This window comes from Rhincodon typus, chromosome 31 (assembly GCF_021869965.1).
Source record: "Rhincodon typus isolate 14 chromosome 31, sRhiTyp1.1, whole genome shotgun sequence".
NCBI lineage: Eukaryota > Metazoa > Chordata > Chondrichthyes > Orectolobiformes > Rhincodontidae > Rhincodon > Rhincodon typus.
Window position 1 is genome coordinate 9999113 of NC_063362.1, and position 21486 is coordinate 10020598.

At 43.1% G+C, this 21486-nt stretch overlaps 1 protein-coding gene across 1 annotated transcript in view; it reads left to right on the forward strand.

Moving 5' to 3' along the window:
* The window catches only part of LOC109915338 (rho guanine nucleotide exchange factor 7-like), a 39884-nt gene extending 19322 nt beyond the window's left edge, over positions 1–20562 (forward strand). The window contains exons 4-7 of the mRNA XM_048614872.1: positions 12230–12376; positions 17318–17404; positions 19206–19269; positions 20510–20562. Coding sequence (XP_048470829.1) covers positions 12230–12376; positions 17318–17404; positions 19206–19269; positions 20510–20562 — 351 coding nt within the window. The remainder of the gene's footprint in view (positions 1–12229; positions 12377–17317; positions 17405–19205; positions 19270–20509) is intronic.
* The last annotated feature ends 924 nt before the right edge of the window (positions 20563–21486 follow it).

Sequence of the window (21486 nt, forward strand, 5' to 3'; positions counted from 1 at the left end):
CAGGTTTAATGTTTTGAGCCCAGGATGACCCTTCTGCAGAGCTGTCTTCTTCTCATATTAGATTTGAAATGGTAACTCTGTTTCTCGCTCCGCAGATGTTGCCAGAGCTGCTGAGTTTCTCCAGCATTCTCCATGTTTGTTCTCAGGTTTTCAGCATCCACAGTATTTTGCTTTAATTGAAAAAACAGAGGAGGGCAAAAAAGCAGAATTCCAAAATCCATTTCTTCTATACATATAAATCTCTAACATCCATCAACCGGCTAATACCCATACTTCCTGTAATTGTCTAACTTGGGCCTCCCATATATCTCTGATTCAAACTCTGCCACCAGGGGGCCCAACATTCTAGAATGCCCTCCTGAAACCTCTCCACATATGTGTCCTCTTTTAACACTTCTTAAAACCTGTGTCACTGACAGTACTTTTGGCCATGTGTCCTAATTACTTCCTTACATTTGTCACAGTGTCAAACTTCGTTTGATAGTCGCTTCCATGAAGCACCTTTGGACTTTTATCCATGTTAAAGATGCTATACCAATGCAAGTTGTTGCTGTTCCAGTTTAAGAACAAGTGTCAAAGAGTTTAACATCAGCTGATGAGACACCACATTATGGTTCCACTGCAGGACTGTTACTTTATAACACAGTGGACTGAAGACTGCTTTTCTATACTGACCTATTTAGAAATGTTATCACACCTCTGGAGCAGGTGGAACTTGAAGCCAGGCCTCCTGGCACAGAGGTAGGGACATGACCACTTCACCACAAGAGCTCTTGAAAACTGTGTGTATTTAAGCTGATTTTGCTGTTTGCCTTCTTAACATGTTGTAGAAGTTAGTGGCTCTGAAAGGGTTCATGTTGAAGACCACATTGCATTCTACCCAGCTGGATGATATCACAAGGACTTGAGTGGGGAAACGCAGAATGCCTCTGGATGTTGAAGGAGACAGACTGACCATTGAGGTCTCCTCATAATCTTGGTAACAATGTCTATCATCCAATATAACGTGGCTAGATGCAATGAATGACATCTTGTTCCAAGACAATAGCCTCATCGATTCATAGACTCCCTACAGTGTGAAAGCAGGTGGGGTTTCCTTGGCCACATAAGACAAAGCAGCATCTGTAGACCCCAACCCAAAATGACAATGATGGCAGTAAATCTCCCTTATGGAAATGAAGGATCCAACTGCCTCATACAACTTTGTGCCAGCAGCGGGTGTCTGGCGATTCAGTTTAACCACACTATTACAACAGACACCACTCAATGTGCAGCAGCATTTTTCCACAAACAACATCATCTTAAAAACATGCAGAGAAAATTTCCATCTTTAGGCCTTCTCGCAGACAATTTCTTCACACCATTTGTTGTGGCTTCCTGCGTGGGGAGGCTGAGAATTGTCTCTGTTGCTCAGCTGCACTCCCTGGTGGTCAGTCACAGACATTTCCAGCAGTTTGCTGCACACTCTTCACCCACTGGTGAATATTATAGCCCAGATTGTCCAATGGCCATTAAACTATTTCTGAAGCGTGGATGAGAGTTGTGCATGGGGACCTTGCAAAATTCCCATCGTACTAAGCTCTGAAGGAATTGCGTGGAAAATTAAACATTCCACTGAGCAATTAATTCCCCTTTGCCTGAAACATTCTGAAAATATCCATTCAAATCAGAGACTTTGAAGGAAATCAGTAAATAATCACTCAGGCAAATTAAACTATTAAATACACAGCCTAATTCCTTAGTGACTATTCACCCGATTCCCTCTATAATCCCTCAGCTACACAGCCCTCAGACCCCTTACAGCCCTCGATCCAACACCCACCTACCCCCATCGCAACCTCTCCACTGGAGCTGATACCCTCCCTATTCTGGCACTAATATCTTTCCCACCCCCCATCCACTCCAGAGATAACCTCAACACCAACAGCCCCCTCCAACCCAACTCCCACCACCACCACCACCCAGGCTGACACCAGCTCCTGACCCTACCACCTTCCATTACGACCTGACCCCCACCTCCCCAGGACCTAACCCTTCCTCCTCTCTCAAGACACAACCCACTCCCCACTACCAAACTTGACTACCCACTCCTAACCTCAGCAAGCTGACTCTATTGTCCCAACCTCCCACTGGGCACAATATCTCCTGCTTGTCATGGCCTACCCTAAACACTCCATTACTTATTTGACTTCTTGCCAGCTGACCCTTGGCACCCTATCTACCTAGCATCTTATTCACCTGTCACTTTACCCATGACATCCGTGCACCCTATCCATTTGGCAACCCAGTCCTGACACCCTAATCCTACCCACTTGCACCCTACCCACCAGACCTCACACACTACCCCTAACCACTTGGCACTTTACCTACATTATACCTTAACCCCTACCCATTTAGCACTCCTGACACCATAACCTCACATTTACTTGATGTACTTACTGTTTCGTGAGTGTTGTTAGAGTGGCTGTCTGTGAAATAAAACAAAAAACTGTGGATGCTGGAAATCTGAATCAGAAACAGAAGTTGCTGGATCTGCTGAGTTTTTCCAGCAATTTGAGTTTTTGTGACACTCTGTGAACCCTGGGCCTTTAAATGACAGAATACAGCAACTGAATGCTGTCGAAAAAGGAGTGATTTACTCCTCCTCAACTGTTCTATTCTCTGAGGAACCTGTCAAATTGGAACTATGGCTCCACATTTCTGAAGGGGACCTGATTAGAATCTCTTGTCAGCAATATGGCGATCTTTTGTTGTGTAAAAGGGAGTAACAGATTGTCACTTCTTGGAAGATTGAACCCAATGAGTCCCTCACAATTACAAAGGGAGGGATTGTAGCATTGGGATCATGTTATTGGACCAATAATTGAAAGGTGTGGACTAATGCTTAGAACATAGAACATAGAACATTACAGCGCAGTACAGGCCCTTCAGCCCTCGATGTTGCGCCGACCTGTGAAAACAATCTGAAGCCTATCTAACCTACACTATTCCATTATCATCCGCATGTTTATCCAATGGCCATTTAAATGCCCTTAAAGTTGGCGAGTCTACTATTTTTGCAGGCAGGGCATTCCACACCCTTACTACTCTCTGAGTAAAGAACCTACCTCTGACATCTGTCCTATATCTATCACCCTTCAATTTAAAGCTATGTCCCCTCGTGCTAGCCATCACCATCCAAGGAAAAAGGCTCCCACTGTCCACCCTATCTAATCCTCTGATCATCTTGTATGTCTCTATTAGTGGACATGAGTTCAAATCTTACCACAGTATCTATGGGAATTTGAATTAAATTGGACATTTAGATTTTAGATTTTTTAGATTTAGGTTGTATTGTAATATGTAGGCAAGTATGGGGTACAAGTTAACACTGAAAAGCGTACAATGTCACCACACATGGTGCCATCTTAGGCACAAGATAGCTAGGTACAAAATCTTAGTTACAGAAATAGAGAAATAAAGAAATAAGTTAAAACATTCAGTATGACAGTCTTCTTAGCATAAAAGTAGAAAAATAAAGAAATAAAGTGTCAATCATTATAGTCCTTCCTTGAGCCACGGGCCTGAAGATGCTCCAAGCTGGGGTCCCCCAAGAGGGGTCACTCTCCCCTGCGCTGGGCTCACGTCTCCCCACGATGGAGTAAGACTCGCCCAGGTATGCCAGGTATTGTTGCTGCTCGTAAGGCTTTGGCCCTGACCTCCACGTTGCAAATACATAGTAAATCTGGGATAAAGTCCTAGTCTGATCATGCAACCACCATGTTAGCATAAAACCCCTTCAAATGCACTCATGTGCTCCCACATTGGGGAAAATCTGACGCTTGATTCCATACCAACTGCACTGAAATGCCAATCAGTTGTATAAAACCATCATGGATGGAAAAACTATGTGTCCCCGCCCACTGCAGGCGGCAGCAGTTCAAGATAATTGCTCACCACTGCCTTCTCAAAGGCAATTAGGTAGCAATAAAGTTGATCAGGCCAGTGATTCCCACAAAAGATGTGTTTTTGTTTTCTTTAAAATGAAGGGGAGGGGAAAATATTCCTAAAGGGGAAACCCATGTTGTGACTAATTGTAGGTGCTTTGCAAATTAATATGAAATGTTTGCTGTGATTCTACTTCTGTGACCCTTTTATTATTCATTCACTGGATGTGGGTGTTACTGGGTAGATCAGCATTAATTGCTCATCCCTAATTGCCCAGAGGGTTACTGTATGAATCCCTACAGCGTGGAAGCAGGCCATTAAGTCCACACCAACCCTTCCAAAGAGCATCCCACCCAGATCCACCTCCTTACCCAATCCCTGTAACTCTACATTTCCCATGGCTGACCCACATAGGCTGCACATCCCCAGATACTACAGCCAATTTATCATGGTCAATGTACTCAACCTACACATCCTTGGAATGTGGGAGGAAACCCACACAGACACAGGGAGAATGTGCAAACTCCACACAGACAGTCACCCAAGGGTGGAATCGAGCCCAGGTCCCTGTTGCTATGAGACAGCAGTGCTAACCACTGAGCCACTGTGCTGCTTATTAAGAGGCAACCACATTGCTGTGGCTCTGAAGTCACATGTAGGCCAGACCAGGCAAAGATGGCAGTTTCCTTCCCTAAAGGACATTAGTGAAGGGTTTCTCCCAACAATTGGCAATGGTTTCGTGGTCATCTCAGACTCTTAATTCCAGATTTTTATTGAATTCAAGCTTCTGCTATGGTGGAATTTGAACCCAGGCCCTCAGAACATTACTTGGGTTTCTGGATTAATAGTCTACCAATGATACCACTAAGCTACTTCTACAGAAATAAATAAAAAGGAATCACCCGCATCATGGGCTCAGTTCAGTTCATGTTTAACTAATCGAGTCGTTTTAATGACCCCAAGCTGGAAATTCCCTAAAGCTGGCTGCGGGGAAATCAGTCTGTCTTCAAGGATTTTGCCAAGTATCCTATTGGCTGCCTACAACCCTACAGCAAGGGGACCCACCTAACACTAAACATGTATATAGGACTTTTTGCAATCTCAGCACCTCCTGTAGCATTTTGCAGCCAATTATGTACACTTTTTCAAGTGCAATCTCTGTTGTAATATAAAACATGTCAACCAATTTGAAACCAGCAAACTCCCACCAAGCGATAATGCCCAAATCATCTAGCTTTTTCTCAGTAATGTTGGCTAAGGGATAAAGATTGACTGGGTTCTCTGAATTGATTCCCCTGCTATTCTTTAAAATAATGCCATGGGATCTTTTGCATCCATCTGAGAGGACAGATGGGCATTTAACATCTCCTCCGAAATATGCCATCTCATGCAGCGCAACATTGGAGCGTCAGCCAGGGCATTGTGTTCATGTCTTTAGAGTGGAGTTTGAAACCTCAAACCTCCCAAGTCAGAGGGAAGAGCACTCCTCACTAATCCTATTATAGCTGTCGTTCTTGCTGCTGATTAATGACAATTGGTTTGATCTGGCACTGAGGATGAGGCCTGTAGTGATTGGAACAGGGTTGGCCAGGTGGATCTCATTGAAGATGAGTTCCCTGATTGGGGTTGTTACCCCAGGTCAATCAGGGAGTCCTGGCTGGCAGATATAAACAGGAGTCTTAGGGATTCTCCTCATGCTATAGACTGGCTCTAAACAAGCTTGTCAGAGTCCATGTACTGTGCATGTGTAAATAAAGGGTGACTTGGTGACGGAATACCAGGCTGCGTGGAGTTATTTCAGGGCCAATATTTTTAATCCAATTTTGTTTTGTTAATTTTGTGCTCAATAAAGTGAGGAGTTCTTTAAGTTGATTGCTGAAGAAGATCTATTGTGGCACAATAACGCAACCCCTATCTCTGAGTGAGGAGACATGGGTTCAAATCCCACCTGTTCCAGAGGTGTGTATTAACATCACTGAACAGTTGATTTAGGGTAAAAAAGAAATGAAGACATCTGATGGTAGAGTAACACTGTTTCTACTTAGCTTCATCTCTGTTCCTCAACCATTAACTTCCCCTGCATCCGTGCAACAGGTTTCTCCCTTTCCACATCTGTCATCCTGTCCCTTACCTAACTGTGAAGGCCAATTTAGTAGCAATGAATGCTAACAAGGTATGCAGCAACACCACCGCCACCTTAAACATTCAATCCCTCCGTCCTGATTATAGTGGCAATAGTGGATGCGATCTACAAGATGTACTGGAGCAACTCACCAAGCCTCCTTTGACAGCACCCTCCAAATCCACAACCTTGACCAACCAGAAGGACAAGGGCAGCAGATACTTGGGAAAGGCCCACTCCAAGCCATCCATCCTGACTTGAGACCCTATCACCAATCTTTTACCAGGGGGGGGGGGGGGGGGGGGGGGGGGCGAGGGTGTCAAATTCCTGGAACTGCCGTCCTAACAGACATTTGGAGTACATCACATGGCCTGCAGCGGTTCACGAAGGCACCTCTCATTGCCTTCCCAAGAGCAGTTAGAGATGGGTAACCGTGGCCCAGCTAGAAACATCCACATTCCACTGGATGGATAATATAAAGATATCTGAGCTCCTCCAAATACAAGCAGATCCAGTTTTCATCACTCCTGTTGTTGGTGGCCATGCCTTCATCTGTCAGGACCACTAAGTTCTAAAATTCCTTACCACGTGCTCAATTCCTATTTCTACCTTTGAGACACTCTCAAAATCTACCTCTGACCCAGCTTTTTGTCACCTGTGCCAATATCTTTTTACATAGCTCAGTGTTATATTTTGTCTGATAAGTATCCCTTGATTAACCCTGGGACATATTACAACATCAAAGGCACAGTAGACATGAGATGTTGCTGTCGCTGCTTCCAGATGGAATGAGACTGCCACCTTTAGGCTGTTTGACGTCATGGCATCCTGGGCCTTGGTTGGATTCAGCCTGAGCTAACTACAGCTTCAATGCTGTGAAGTATCCTCATTTTGCAGCAACACTACAGTTTTTGTGTGACTTTGATCACTATAACTGGAAATCCTATTGAAAGCATTGTCTGAAACAGTTTCTTATGGGTCTAGGGATCAGACCTCTCACAGAGTTTTCAAACAGAAAAAGTGAGAGCAGAAGTATTTGTTGGCCTTTCAGCTCCTCAAACCTGCTCAGCCATTCAATAAGATCATGGTTGATCTGTTTGTGTTTTGAACTTGACTGTCTTGACAAACAAGAATGTATCTACCTCTGCCTTAAAAATATTTATGAAGTCAATGTCAGTGCTGTGCTATCATGACCATCAGGCAGAGCGATAGGAAAACACAAAAGGTGACATCTCAGCCCAGACACCGAATTGTGGGTGTGAGGCTTTGTTCAGAATCTCTCTTAGAGTTTTAACCTGGAATCAGCCTGGTTTTGTTCTAAAAGCAGGAATTTATAAGATGCCACACTGACTGACTGTGACTATAATTTGTGTGTTTTTTGAAAAAATAGAATGTATCTGCAAATAAACAAACATTTTGGATGATATGGTTCACCCCATAGATTTATGTGTGTGTGTGTGTGTGTGAGAGAGAGGGTCCGTGTGAGTGTGTATATGAGTGTGTTTGTGTGAGAGTGGGTCCGTGTGAGTGTGTGTATGAGTGTGTTTGTATGAGAGAGAAGTGTGTATGTGTGCATGAGTGTGAAAGCGTGTTTGTATGAGAGTTGTGTGTGTGTGTGGTGTGTGTGTGTAAGTGTGTGTGTGAGACAGTGTAATAAGTGATTCAAAACTGCACAAACTAATTAAGGTAGAGAGACCATAACAATTTATGAAGGTGATGCTGTCAAAACAGGACAGTAAGGAAGATTTTATAGATACAGAACAGTGTGGTGGGGTCACCTGTAACGTGACATGAACCCAAGGTCATGGATCATGTCTTCATGGGTATGGAACTTGGCTATCAGTCTCAGCTCGGCGATTCCGTATTGTTGTGTATCTCGGAGTCCGCCTTGGAGGACGCTTACCCAATCATCAACTTGGATACTACCGTCACACGTAGGAACACCACCCACCACGTACACAGCAGATACTCATGTGACTCGGCCAACGTTGACTATCTCATACACTGCAGGCAAGGATCCCCCCAGGAATGGTACATTGGCGAGACCATGCAGAAGCTAAGACAACAGATGAATGGACACTGCGCAACAATTGCCAAACAGGGATGTTCCCTTCCAGTGAGGGAACACCTCAGTGATCAAGGATATTCGGCCTCGGATCCTCGGGTAAATGCCCTCCAAGGCAGACTTCGGGATACACAGCAATGCAGAGTCGCCGAGCAGAGACTGACAGCCAAGTTCCACACCTATGAAGACGGCCTCAACCGTGATGTTGGGGTCATGTTGCACTACAGGTGATCCTACCACACTGTTCTGTACCTGTAAAATCTTCCTTACTGTCCTGTTTTGACAGCATCACCTTGATAAATTGTTATGATCTGTCTACTTTAATTAGTTGGTACAATTTTGAATTACTTATTACACTGTCTCTCGCACACACTCTCTCACACACTCTTTCGCACACATTCACACGTACACACACACTTCCTCACACAAACACACACACAAGCACAATCACACAGATCCTGTCTCACACACACACACTCACACAAACTCTCTCACACTGACATACACACACACACAAACACACACACACACATATAAATTTATGGGGTGAATCATTTCATCCAAGATGTTTGTTTATTTGCATATACATTCTATTTTGTCAAATAAAATGGATAGTCACAGTCAGTCAGTGTGACATCTTATAAGTTCTTGCTTTTGTAATAAAACCAGCCTGATTCTAGGTTAAAACTCTGAGAGAGATTTTGAACAAGACCTCACACCCACTATTGAGTGTCTGAGCTGAGATGTCACCTTTTGTATAATCCTATCGCTCTGCCTGATGGTCATGATAGCACAGCACTGACATTGACTTTATAACCACGTTACTTGCTGACTAACACTCTCGGTCACCTGCAGAGACTTATTACCTGACACTCCAGTCACACCAGTTGTATGATCTTTTGACCTCTCTGCCTATAAACTCTGTCTGTGCACTTTTCCCTCTCACTGCACCTGACGAAGAGTGCTGCACTCTGAAAACTTGCGTGATTTCAAATAAACTTTTGAACAATAACCTGCTGTTGTGTGACTTCTGACTTTGTCAATCACAGTCCAACACTGGCATCTCCACATCGCCACATCAGCGCCTTCTGAGGCAAAGTTCCAAAGTTGCATAACCGTCTGAGAGTAAAAATTCCCCTCATCTCTGACCTAAAAGGACAACACCTAATTTTAAAACAGTGTGATCTAGTACTAGATCCACCCACATAAGTAAACATCCTGTGCATGTCCACCTTATCAAGGTTCTTCAGAAGTTTATAAATTTCAACCAAATCAGTCCACACTCTTCAGACATCAGTGAAAACAAGCTCAGCCCATCCCAGTCATTCCTCAGAAACAATTGAGTCATTCCCATGTCAGTCAAATGAACCTTTTAGCTTTCACAGAATTATCCCTGTATATAATTAAATCTTTGAATTAAATAGGGCTTACATGAAGGCGAGGAACACTAACAACAAAATAAAGGCATGAAGAGTCTGTGCTTAGTATTTTGTTTTATTTGTAATACGTAGCAAGATAAATCATGATCAAATGCATCTTTGAATGATTTGTTGATAATGGGCATGAAAACACACAAGTTCTTGCCCAAAAAGCTCAGTGGCCTGACCAATTAGCTGGAGAAGGAACTGAGGATTGTCTCTGACACATTAATAGGTTGTGCAGAGTTGGTTAATTGAAGGCAAAGTGGTAGATATTGTCTGTATGGACTTCAGCAAGGTGTTCAAAAAGGTTCCGAATTGTTCGCAAGGTTAGAACACATGGAATCCAGGGGAGCTAGCCAATTGGACATAATATAACATACCTTCGAAGGTAGGAGACAGAGAGTGGTGGTGCTGATACAAAGTTACTTTTCAGAATGGAGGCCTGCGACAACCAGTGTACCACAAGGATCAGTGCTGGGTCCACTGCATTTTCTCATTTATATAAATGATTTGGATGTGAATATAGGAGGTACGGTTAGTAAGTTTGTAGATGACACCAAAACTGGTGGTGTAGTGGGCAATGATGAAGATTTTCTCAAAGTACAACAGAACTTTAATTAGATGGGCCAATCGGCAGAGGAATGGTTGATGAAGTTTAACTTCAATAAAACGTGAGGTGTTGCATTTTGATAAACCAAACCAGGGCAGGACTTATACACTTAATGGTAGGAACCTGGGAACTGTTGCTGAACAAAGAGACCTAGAGATGTAAGAGCATAGTTCTTGGAAAGTGGAGTCCAAGCTAGATGGGGTGGTGAAAAAGGTGTTTGGTACACTTGCCTTTATTGGTCAGTTCATTGAGTTTAGGAGCTTGGATGGCATGTTGCAGCTGTACAGGATCTTGGTGAGGTCACTTTTAGAATACTGTGTTCACAGATTTGCAAGGATGTTACTGGAATTGGACTGTTTGAGCTACAGGGAGAGGCTAAATAGGCTGATGCTTTTTTCCCTGGAGCACAGAGGTTGAGGAGACCTTATAGAGGTTTATAAAATCTTGAGGGGCATGGATAGGGTGAACAGCCAAGGTCCTTTTTCTCCCAGAGTGGGGGAGTATAAAATTAGATGGCATAGGTTTAAGGTGAGAGGGAAAAGATTTAACATGACCTGGGGGACAACTTTTTCACACAGAGGGTGGTGCGTGTATGAACTGAGATGCCAGAGGAAGTGGTGAATGCTGGTACAATTACAACATTTAAAAGGCAGCAGGATGAGTATATGAATAGGAAGGATTTAGAGGGATATGGGCCAAATGCTGGCAAATGGGACTAGATCAGTTTGGGATATCTGGTCAGCGTGGATGAATTGGATTGAAGGGTCTGTTTCTGTGCTGTAAACTCTGACTCTATAACTCTATCTGTCCTTTAATCAGGAGACCACAACTGTACATGGTATTCAAGCTGCGGTCTCAGCAATGTCTCGTATAAATAAAACATAATATCCTTACTGCTATGTTCAATTCCACTCTCTGAAGCACCTTTCATCAGGGTAAATGCATGACTGCAATTTTTATTTTTGCTGCAATTTTGATGTAGTAATACTTCCCAAAGTGCTTTAAGGTAATTGAATTCAGTATTAATTGGGTACTGAGCCCAAATCTTTTCAGAGAGGTGGGGCAGACTGGTATGTTACCAGACCAGCAATCCAGAGGCCCAGACTGATGGGAAATGTGTTCAAATCTCAGTATTGTGGCAGCTAGTGAGATTTACATTGCCCAGTGGTCACATGGCTAAATGGATAAAGAACCTGGCATTGGCGTGGGTAAGGAGACTGGCATTGTGGTGTTCTAAGGAAATTGCAAGTTTGAGTCCTGCTGTGATCATTTTGTTTGGCTTTTATGGTGCAGTAGTAGTGTGCCTACCTATGAGCCAGAAAGCCCAGGTTCGAATCCCATCGGCTCCACTAGTGTGACATAACATCTCTGCAAAGGCTAATTTAAAATAATATCTTATATGGGACCCAAGCCAAAGATGAAAATACTAAAAAGAGCTGGATACTGAGGTTGGTCTTAAAGAAAGTAATGTATTTGGAAAGCATAATGGTTTAGGGAGGGCTTTCTAGGTGGCCAATGGCTGGCCCAGCTGATACGGTGGAGCAAAAATGGCCAGAGCCAGAGAAACAGTGAGTTTGGGGAAAGGGATGGGCTGACTAGAGTGGCACAGTGATTCAGTGGTTAGCACGGCTGCCTCACAGCGTCAGGAACCTGGGTTCGATTCCAGCCTTGGATGACTGTCACTGGGGTGTCTGCAAGTTCTCCCCATGTCTGTGTGGGTTTGCTCTGGTTTCCTTCCATAGTTCAAAGGCATGCGGGTTAGATAGCAATTAGCCATGCTAATTGCCCCATGGTGTCCAGGGGTGTATAGGCTGAGTGGATTGGCTATGGGAAATACAGGGATAGGATAGGGGTGAGTCTGGGTCAGATGGTCTTCAGAGAGCCAGTGTGAACATGTTGGACTGAATGGCCTGCATCCGTGCTGTAGGGGTTCTATGATTATAGCAGTCAAAAAGGTTGTATGTGGGGCAGAGGAGCTGGGCTATGAAGCCATTTTGAATGTACCGGTCATCATTCTAAATTGGAGGAATTAAGAATGTGCAATGTTTATACATTGACTACATTATGCATTTAAATGTTTGCAGACAGAATTGCTTTGGGGCAAGTCACGCAGGGAATTGGAAGAGATAATCCACACGGAGCCTGTAATAGGCTGGGAAGGAGAAGACATTGGTTCGCTTGGTGAAATTGTGTGGTCCTCCTCTGTTGTCCTTCATGAACAATACAACAAGGTAACTCATATTCACTGCAACCATGTCAGATTAAAATCCACTTGAAGTACCACGCCTTATGTCCTTTAATCTGAACCCTCTCTTCTTCCCAGCCAGCCTGAGCATGTATCATGATTGGTGTGACTGAGTGGTATAAGGCAAGGTAATGAGGTGTTAGGATGGCATGGGTTCAAATCCCACCACTGTTGACATTTAGTGGGTTGGTGTGGTGCAGTGGTAGTGTCCCTGTCTCTGAGCCAAGAGGCATAGGTTCAAGACCAGCCTATCCAGAGGTATGTAATAACATTTTGAGTAGATTCGTAGCTGGGGTTGTGGATGTTGTGGTTGGTTGGCTCGCTGAGCTGGTTCGTTGTTCCGCAGACATTTCATTACCCTGCTGGGTAACATCATCAGTGCAGCCTCCGATGAAGTGTTGTTGTGTTTTCGTTATTTAAACTCTGGTGTCCGTTGAGCTGGATTACCTCATTTCAGGTTTTTCTTCCCAGTGGCGTATATATAGGGTCTAGCTCTATGTGTTTGTTGATGGCCTTCTAGGAATTCCCGTGCTTGTCTCTGTTTGGCCTGCATTTATATAGCGAAGCATGTATTCCCATTGCAGGAGATTGGGTGCCACCATGATCCAGCCACAACACAGTTGCAACAACCAGGAGCAGAAAGAGAAATCTGAATATATGATTTTCCCCTACGTGCCTTTTTTTTAAAATAAACTTTTTCTCTATTTTTCCGTAATGGAGGAAGACTGTTATTTAGTGGTAATGTCAATGGAATAATAAATTCGAAAGAATAGGACTGAAATCCCCATGACAAATGATTAAAATTTAAATATCAATACAAATAATCAATGCATATAATCCTTAATAACAACTGAAAGACCTGTAGATGCTGTAAATCAGGGATAAAAACAGAAGTTGCTGGAAAAGCTCAGCAGGACTGGCAGCATCTGTGAAGGAAAAATTAGAGTTAACGTTTTGGGTCTGGTGACCCTTCCTCAGAACTGACTGTCGCTGGGAGAACGTCGGTTTATATGCAGAAGATAGGGAGGGGGAGGAATAGGGAGTAAACGATAGGTAGAGATAGAGGCCAAAAAGAGAGAAGAGCAGTTGGATAGACAAAAGGAATTGATGACGATCGGGCTAGGAGGATAAATAGATGTTAATGGGGACTGTTAGTGACTAACCATACATAGCGTGTAATGGCAGGCAATGTGGCAACAAGGCCTGGTGTGTGGGGTAGGGGGCTAGGACATGGGAGAGTTTAGGCCCAAAAATTATTGAACTTGATATTGAGTAAGGAGGGCTGCAGGGTCCCCAAGCGGAAAATGAAGTGTTGTTCTTCCAGCTTGCACTGAGCTTCACTGGAGCACTGCAACAAGCCAGAGACAGAGATGTTGACCAGGGAACAAGGTGGTGTGTGGCAGGCAACTGGAAGCTCAGGATCTTTTTAGCGAGCAGAACGCAGATGTTCTGCAAAGCAGTCACCCAGTCTACACTTCTTTTCCCAATGTAGAGGAGACCACACTGTGAGCAGCAAATGCAGTAGACTAGATCGTGGAACGTGCAGGTGAAGTGTTGCTCCACCTGGAAGGTATGTTTGGGCCGTTGGATACTGGGAAGGGAGGAGGTAAATGGGCAGGTATTACACCTTCACCAGTTGCAGAGCAAGGTGCCATGGGGCTGTGGAGGGGTGTTGGGGGTGAAGGAAGTGTGGACCAGGGTGTCCCAGAGGGAACGGTCCCTGTGGAAGGCGGACGAGGGAGGGGAGGACAATATGCGTCTGTTGGTGGCATCTCGCTGGAGGTGGCGGAAATGGTGTCTGATGATCTTCTGGATGTGGATGCAGGTGGGATGGTAGATAAGGAGAAGGGGACCCCTATTGTTGTTGCAGGAGGGAAGAGAAGAGGTGAGGGCGGAAGTGCAGGAGATGGGTCGGACCTGGTTGAGGGCCCTGTCAACAACGGTGCTGGGGAATCCTCAGTTGAGAAAGAAATAATCCTTAAGAAATAACCCTTACCTGGTCTCGTCTACAGACCCACGGCAAAGAGCAATAAGTACTGGTCTTGCTAGTGACACCCATGTCCCATGAACAAATGTGATTGAACTTAATAGAATGCAGCAAGCTATTTATTGGTCAGTGACTGCAAGTAAAATGGCATTAAAAAACTCAAGTGTAAAGTCATAAAGATGTATAGCATGGAAAGAGACCTTTCGGTCCAACTTATCCATGCCCCGACCAGATATCCTAAATTAATCTGGTCCCATTTGCTAGCATATGGCCTATAAATGTGTTTATTCTCATTGTGCACACTTCCTGTTATTAAAAAAAGCTAAGTATGGTGATGGATATATTAATAAAATGAGCTGATAATTTGTGAATATATTTCATCGGTTTAGGTCCTGTATTCTGGAAGAAGAATTACCAAGATTGTGATTTGATCCTCCTCTAAAAGATAGGCAGCAGTAGTTGCCAGGACCATGGTTAATGTTTGACAAGCAAGTGAACCCTTGTGATTTCCTACTCTAAGTTTGTGCATGGGCATATGATGCTCTCATAGCGGTGACGTGACCCACAATTGGGATCTTTATTTTCTGGTTTCCATGCCCTCAAGACTAGCCCAAAGCACTCTGCAGGGAATTAAATGCTTGAGGCCGGATGGCTGATTTGCGATGTGGAGTGTTGCCAAAAGCATAGTTTCAATTCCTACTCCAGCTGTGGTTACTATGAAGGACTCTCCTTCTCAACCTTTCCCCTCACCTGAGGTGTGGTGACCCCCAGGCTAACCAGCATCTCTGTCTAATATGAGAGAGCAGCCCTATGGTCAGGTGGACTTTAGCGACATGTGAAAAAACGAGAATCCCTCTTCTCTTGCAGAAAATGCAACAAGCAAGTTGCACATTGCCAATCCCTACAAACAGCAAGATAATACACTTGCTTTTCTTTGAACTAGCATCAATGATCTTTTACATTCGTGTGAGATCTCAGACGGGACTCCAGTTTGACATATCAGTTGAACAATAACATTTCTAACCGTATTGCACTCCCTCAGAACTGCACAGGAGTGCCAACCTAGATATTTTTCTCAAGTTTTTTGAGTGGGCCTCAAGCTCATTAACGCCGTGACTCAGAGTATCCGACCCCCAAGCCATTGCTGACAAACATTAAAAAGAGTTGATCTTCCACCACTTGAGGTGTAAATTTGTAACTACTCACAGCCTGCAGTATTAAATCTTAACAAGCTGTTTATTGTTGCTGCTTTAAGGCATTTAAGATCTTCGCTGTCTGTGAGCAGAAACCTGTCTGCAGTTGATGACTGAGTAACAGCCAGGTGTTGGACGATGATGAAGAGAATGCCAATATTAACTGCAGGCAGGAGTGATTGGGGTGAAGTTTGGGTTGCTAATGTTGGTTTGGGACAATGGGGCTTTGAGTGTGAATGCTGAACAAAGTTTGAGTCACTGACTGTGATATTATGGGAATCATTAGGTTGTGATGCTACAGATTGGGTTCTGGGATGCCTGTCGATTGCCCCACCATCCCTTGCCAGCTCACTTGCCCCTTCCTACTCATTTGCCTATGCCCTACAAGCCCACATGACCCCAACCTCAGTAACATCCTTCAGGTAGAGGAAGTATTACGAGAATTGGATATTCCTAAGTCATGGAGTTCAGGATTATGACTGGATGGGTTGGGAATCATAGAGGCATAGAATCATACAGCACGGAAACAGACCCTTCGGTCCAACCAGTCCTTGCCGAACATAATCCCAAACTAAACTAGTCCCACCTGCCTGCTCCTGGCCCATATCCCTCCAAACCTTTCCTATTCATGTACCTATCCAAATGTCTTTTAAGCATTATAATTGTATCCATATCCACCACTTTCTCAGGATGTTCATTCCACTCGAGAACTGCCCTCTGTATAAAAAGTTTACCTCTCGTGTCTTTCTTAAATCTCTCTCCTCTCATCTTAAAAATGTGCCCCCTAGTCTTGAAATCCCCCATCCTAGGGAAAAGACATCTCCCATTAATTCTATCTATACCCCTCATTATTTGGAGGGGTGGGGTGTGTGTATAAGTGTTAAAAGTAAAAAGTTAAAAAAAAAACAGAAATGAATACTGACAGAGGCCTGATTGAAGAGACCGTTACTTTATTCTTTGGTTGTGAGTGTCACTTCAAAGTCCCTAGTTATTGCCCAACCACAACTGGTCTTGGGAAAGTGGTAAAGAGTTGTTTTCCTGAGCGCTGTCAGCTATATGACACAAGTACTCCCAGGATGCTTTCTCATGTTGTGGTTTGGTACAATGTAATGGCTTTTTTGGTCATTTCAGAGGGCAGTAAGGAGTCAACCCATATTATTGCTGGTCTGCAGTCACATATAGTTCAGACTGGTTAAGGCTGATAGATATCTTCCCTGCAGCGAATGAGTGCATCAAATCCATTGTTACAATGATCCAGGTGGTTTCATGATCATTATGAGAGGCATGATTTATTTCAGATTTATTAATCAATTGAGTTGAGATAATCTCGGCTGCTAAACTGCCCTTTTAACTCTACAGCATTAGAAAAGATCTCTGAATTCCTAATCCAGCGACTTTTAGTTACTCCAATCAAGAGTCCACTGAACCAGACACTCAAAAATAAGGCAAAATCTTCCTGGGAATTACAGCCTCTCAGTTCCACTCCCTGTATCAAAAATTTGATGTCGAAATTTCAATGCCTGGAGATTAGTTGGATGCATTTATTGTTAAGGATGAATGCCATAAACCCATATCTGCACTTTGCGAAGAGAACCTCCTAATTATCTACAACAGCATGTTCATCACCTATTTGTCTCACCCCAGAAAATTATATCTGGTAATAAGTTTTTAATGACTAATGCAATGTCAAACAAGTATTAAGATTGAATATTTTAACCATGCACCTTTTTTTTGGTAATTTCCACAGGAAGAGAGTAAAAGACACCTCGTTCTCTTTCCATTGCATTTGTTACTTCTGGCTGTAGATGATGAGAAAAACAAGTTCATTTATGAGGTGAAAATATCTGTGTTGTCCTCAGTTTAACTCAGTTACAGAATGTGTATCCTCTACTCCATCATGATAGCAGGCTTGTACCTTTCTGTGATTTCAATGGTTGGAATAAGAAATTGACTGTCAAAATGCTTTTGTTATGTTGCACCTTCTCAACATCTCCCCTTGCCTGCGGTGTGGTGACCCTTAGGTTAAACTCACCCCGGTCGTTTCTCTCTCTCTCTAATGTGAGAGCAACCCAATTGTAGATTGGCACGTACTTTGGGGGTCAATTAGTTCGTTATGCTGGACAGCCAGCAGCACAGGGTTCAATTCCAGTACTAGCCAAGTTTACCATGAAGAACTCTCCCTCTCAACCTCACCTCAGGCGTGATGGTCCTCTGGTCAAACTGCCACCAGTCACCTCCCTCTCTAATGGGAGAGTTGCTCTGTGGAACCATTAGTTACTTTTTATTGCTGACATCTAAACTAACCCAATAAAACCTGGCTGTGCGACCAAAGCCTCAAGTGTCTTTCTCCATTGCATTGATGTAAACAGCCAGCTGAGTCAGTGCTGCTGGGAGGGATGGTGTGAGGATTGGGAATAAATGGAAATTGACTTCCTTCACTGCTTACATTTTTTACGTGCAATCTGAAGCCCAGATCAGTGTTTCCAAGACCACAGGTGGAATTCCTGACAAACCTGAGAATATAGAAAGAAAGGTTTTCAATCGCATAGTGCCTTTCACAACCACAGAACATCCCTAAACACTTTACAGCTGATTACTTTTGCAGTGGAATCTCTGTTGAAATCTAGAAGACCAATTTTGCATACAAAAGTGCTCCCACAAATAACAATGTGATAAATGCAGATAACCTGTTTGTGTGATGTTGATTCAAGGATAAATGTTTGCTTCTCTTCAAAACAGAGTTATTGTGTCTTTTACAACCAGCTTACAGGGAAAACAGAGCCTTGATTTAGTTTTGCATCCAATAGGCTGCTCCATTGACAGTGCCCTCAGTAGTGTGTTGGAGTGTCAGGTTTAATTTGTCCTGGAGTGGGTTTTGAACCGCAGCATTCTAGATCAGAGACAAAGGTGATAGATCTGCATTGTCCTGCTAATCCCATGAGAGTGAAATCCAGGCGATTTCCTAACTTTCAAATTTTGCTGAACTAGGCAACCATAAGGTCATTGTCTAAAAGATAGCTTCCCCAAAGATGAGACATAGCATAAGTAGGCCATTCAGCCCATCAAGTCTGGTCTGCCTTCAATGAGGTCATGTCTGATCTGATAACCCTCAACTCCACTTTCCTGCCTTTTCCAAATAATTCTTAATTCGCTTAGTGATTAAAAGTTTGTCTACCTCAATCTTGAATATACATAATGACCCAGCTGCTACAGCCCTCCACAGTAAAAGATTTGAGAATGAAACCAATGGAGAAAATAGCCTCTACAGTGAAATTGAATACTGTGAATAAGAATCTTTGTGTAAGGATACATATGTAAAGGAACAATGATCTAAGTAACCCCTATACATTTGTTTTGTGTTTGTGTAAGGGATGGGCATGTGTAAGGAAGTTGTATGTACTGAATGCAAGTGTCAGCAACAAGTGTATAAGAGACATGATTCTGATATTGTTGTGATATGATTTGAGGGCTTGCTAGACTGGAGAGAAAGGTTTCATGTGAAGTGGTTGGCTAAAGTGGAAAAAAATCCAAAAACTTTGAAGAAAACCAGTGAGTCTTAAAGCCACACCACTACCAAGCCTTGGATGTAACTGAGGAAATGCTGACATTTCATTGACACTCTCTTCATTTTCCAGGGATTGTTACCACTGTCTGGAATATCAGTCAAAACGTTAATGGAAACTACTTTTGAAATTACTGGTAAGAGTAAACAACATACATCTTCTTGAATGGAATTCTGCATTAAATGGCTGATTTCCAAGGTGAATATTTATTCCTCAACCAACTAAAGCTCATTAGACATTGCTGTTTGTGGGAGTTTCCTGTCAGCAAACAGACTGCATTTCCAACATTGCAACTAACTACACTGCAAAAACACTTCATTAGTTGTAAAATGCTTGACAGCCTTCCGAGTTTGAGAAAGGTGCTATGTAAATGTGTGTCTTTCTTTCTTACAGCTACACTTAATTGGGTCAGATATTCAAAGGTTTGCAACGACCAAGGAAGTTTGCAGAGTAAATTATTCTGCAATTTCATTTGGAGCTTTGTACATTGAAACTTGTCCAGATGTCTGTCTAAGATTTTGTTGAACTGGATGATATTAATGGCCACCAGTAACTTTATCCGTTGTTTTATCCGATTAAACATGTAAAAGAAGCACACTAATGATGTGCAGAATATTAGTCTATCATTTATATTCACTGCATCTTGAGAAATCAGCCAACTGCAGGTGATTATAACTTTGAGTATGCAGTGCCCAGCAAATGAGTAATCCACTTCACATGGAAAGGCTTAATTTCTGTTACATTTCCTGAGCTTATTCTATACATTGCAGTAGAATCTGTCCCAGGCCATATTTGAAAGAAAATGAATCTCTATAGATGTAGCACCTCTCACAGTTTATCCGAAAGAGCTTTGAAACCAATTTGTTATTTTTGAAACATGTTGACTTCTGTTATTTGGGTAAATATAACAATTATTATGTGGCACAATAAGGCCCCAAAACAGTGGGGCAAATGAACACAATTTTTTTTGTTGCTATTAAGTGAGGGAATAATGAATGTTCTCCAGGACACCCTATTCTTCCGCAAATAGTGTCACTTAATCTTTTACACCCCTGAACCCATTTGAAAGGCAGAACCTCCAACAACGCAGCACCTTCTTGACAGTGAAGAGCCAAACTTAGACGTGTGTTCAAGTCTGTGGAGTGAGACTACAACCCACAACCTTTTGACTCAAATTTTCAAATGTCACCTGGCACCAAGGTGGCCTTTTGATTGAGAGATGTCAGATGACGGCCGCAAACCAGTTGTGGTTTCCCTTCAGAGAACAGCAATAACAGACACGATGTCTCCACTTGCGAGTTTGCTTCGGTCCGCAAAGTATTGGCATCATTTTCATAATTCACTTCTGGTGACTATGTATTCGTCCTCATTAACAGGTGAAATTTATCTCTGGGACTTGGCATCCAAGCGAGATTTAATCATTGACTAACTGAAAAGGGTCAGTTAGCTTAAATGGCTGTTATGTGACGAAGTGTGATGCCAACAGCATTAGTTCAATTCCTACAACACTGGCTGAGGTTACCTTGAAGGTTCCCCTTTCTCAATGTCTCCCCTCACCTGAGGCATGGTGACCGTCGGGTTAAACCAACACCAGTTGTCTTTCCCAAATGAGAGAGCAGCTCTATGGTCCAGTAGGACTGCAGTGATATTATTAGCTGAAAGGTGTTCCACATCCTCAGTCCAATTGGGCCACTAGGCAAGGCTTTCAAAATCAATGTGAAAGTGCTGTATTCATGTTGCATCTTTTATGACAACAAGACATTCCAAAACATTTTACAACTAATGAAATATTTTTGGAGTATAGGCAAAGTTGTAAGGAACAAAACACAACTGGAAATTTGAACAAGCCCCCACAACCTTTGACAATGACCAGGTTACCTCTATCTTGGATTGAAGGATAAATATCCATAGGAACACCTGTGAGGCCTTCCTTGCATTTCTTCAAAAGGAGTTGCATTGGATCTTTATGTTCAACTGAGAAGTTGGACAGGATCTTGGTCTAATATCTCATCTAAAAGACAGCACCTCTGACTGTGAGGCAGTCCTTCAGTACTGCACTGGAACATCAATATTGAGTTTTGCACTGAGTTCCTCAGGGCCATAACCTCCTCAAAGGCACATCTGATGCAATTCCCTTATGAAAGCTTCTACTGCATTGCAATGTTGTTATGTTAGAGGGGAAGCTGAGTATAAGGCCAATTCCAAAGGCTAATGTGACCTTCTTCAATTTGAAGTAAAAGCTGGAACAAATCCAAATTCACAAAGCTGCCAACATGGGGAGGAATTAGAGACAACAAGGTGCAGGACTGGATGAACACAGCAGGCCAAGCAGCATCATAGGAGCAGAAAGGCT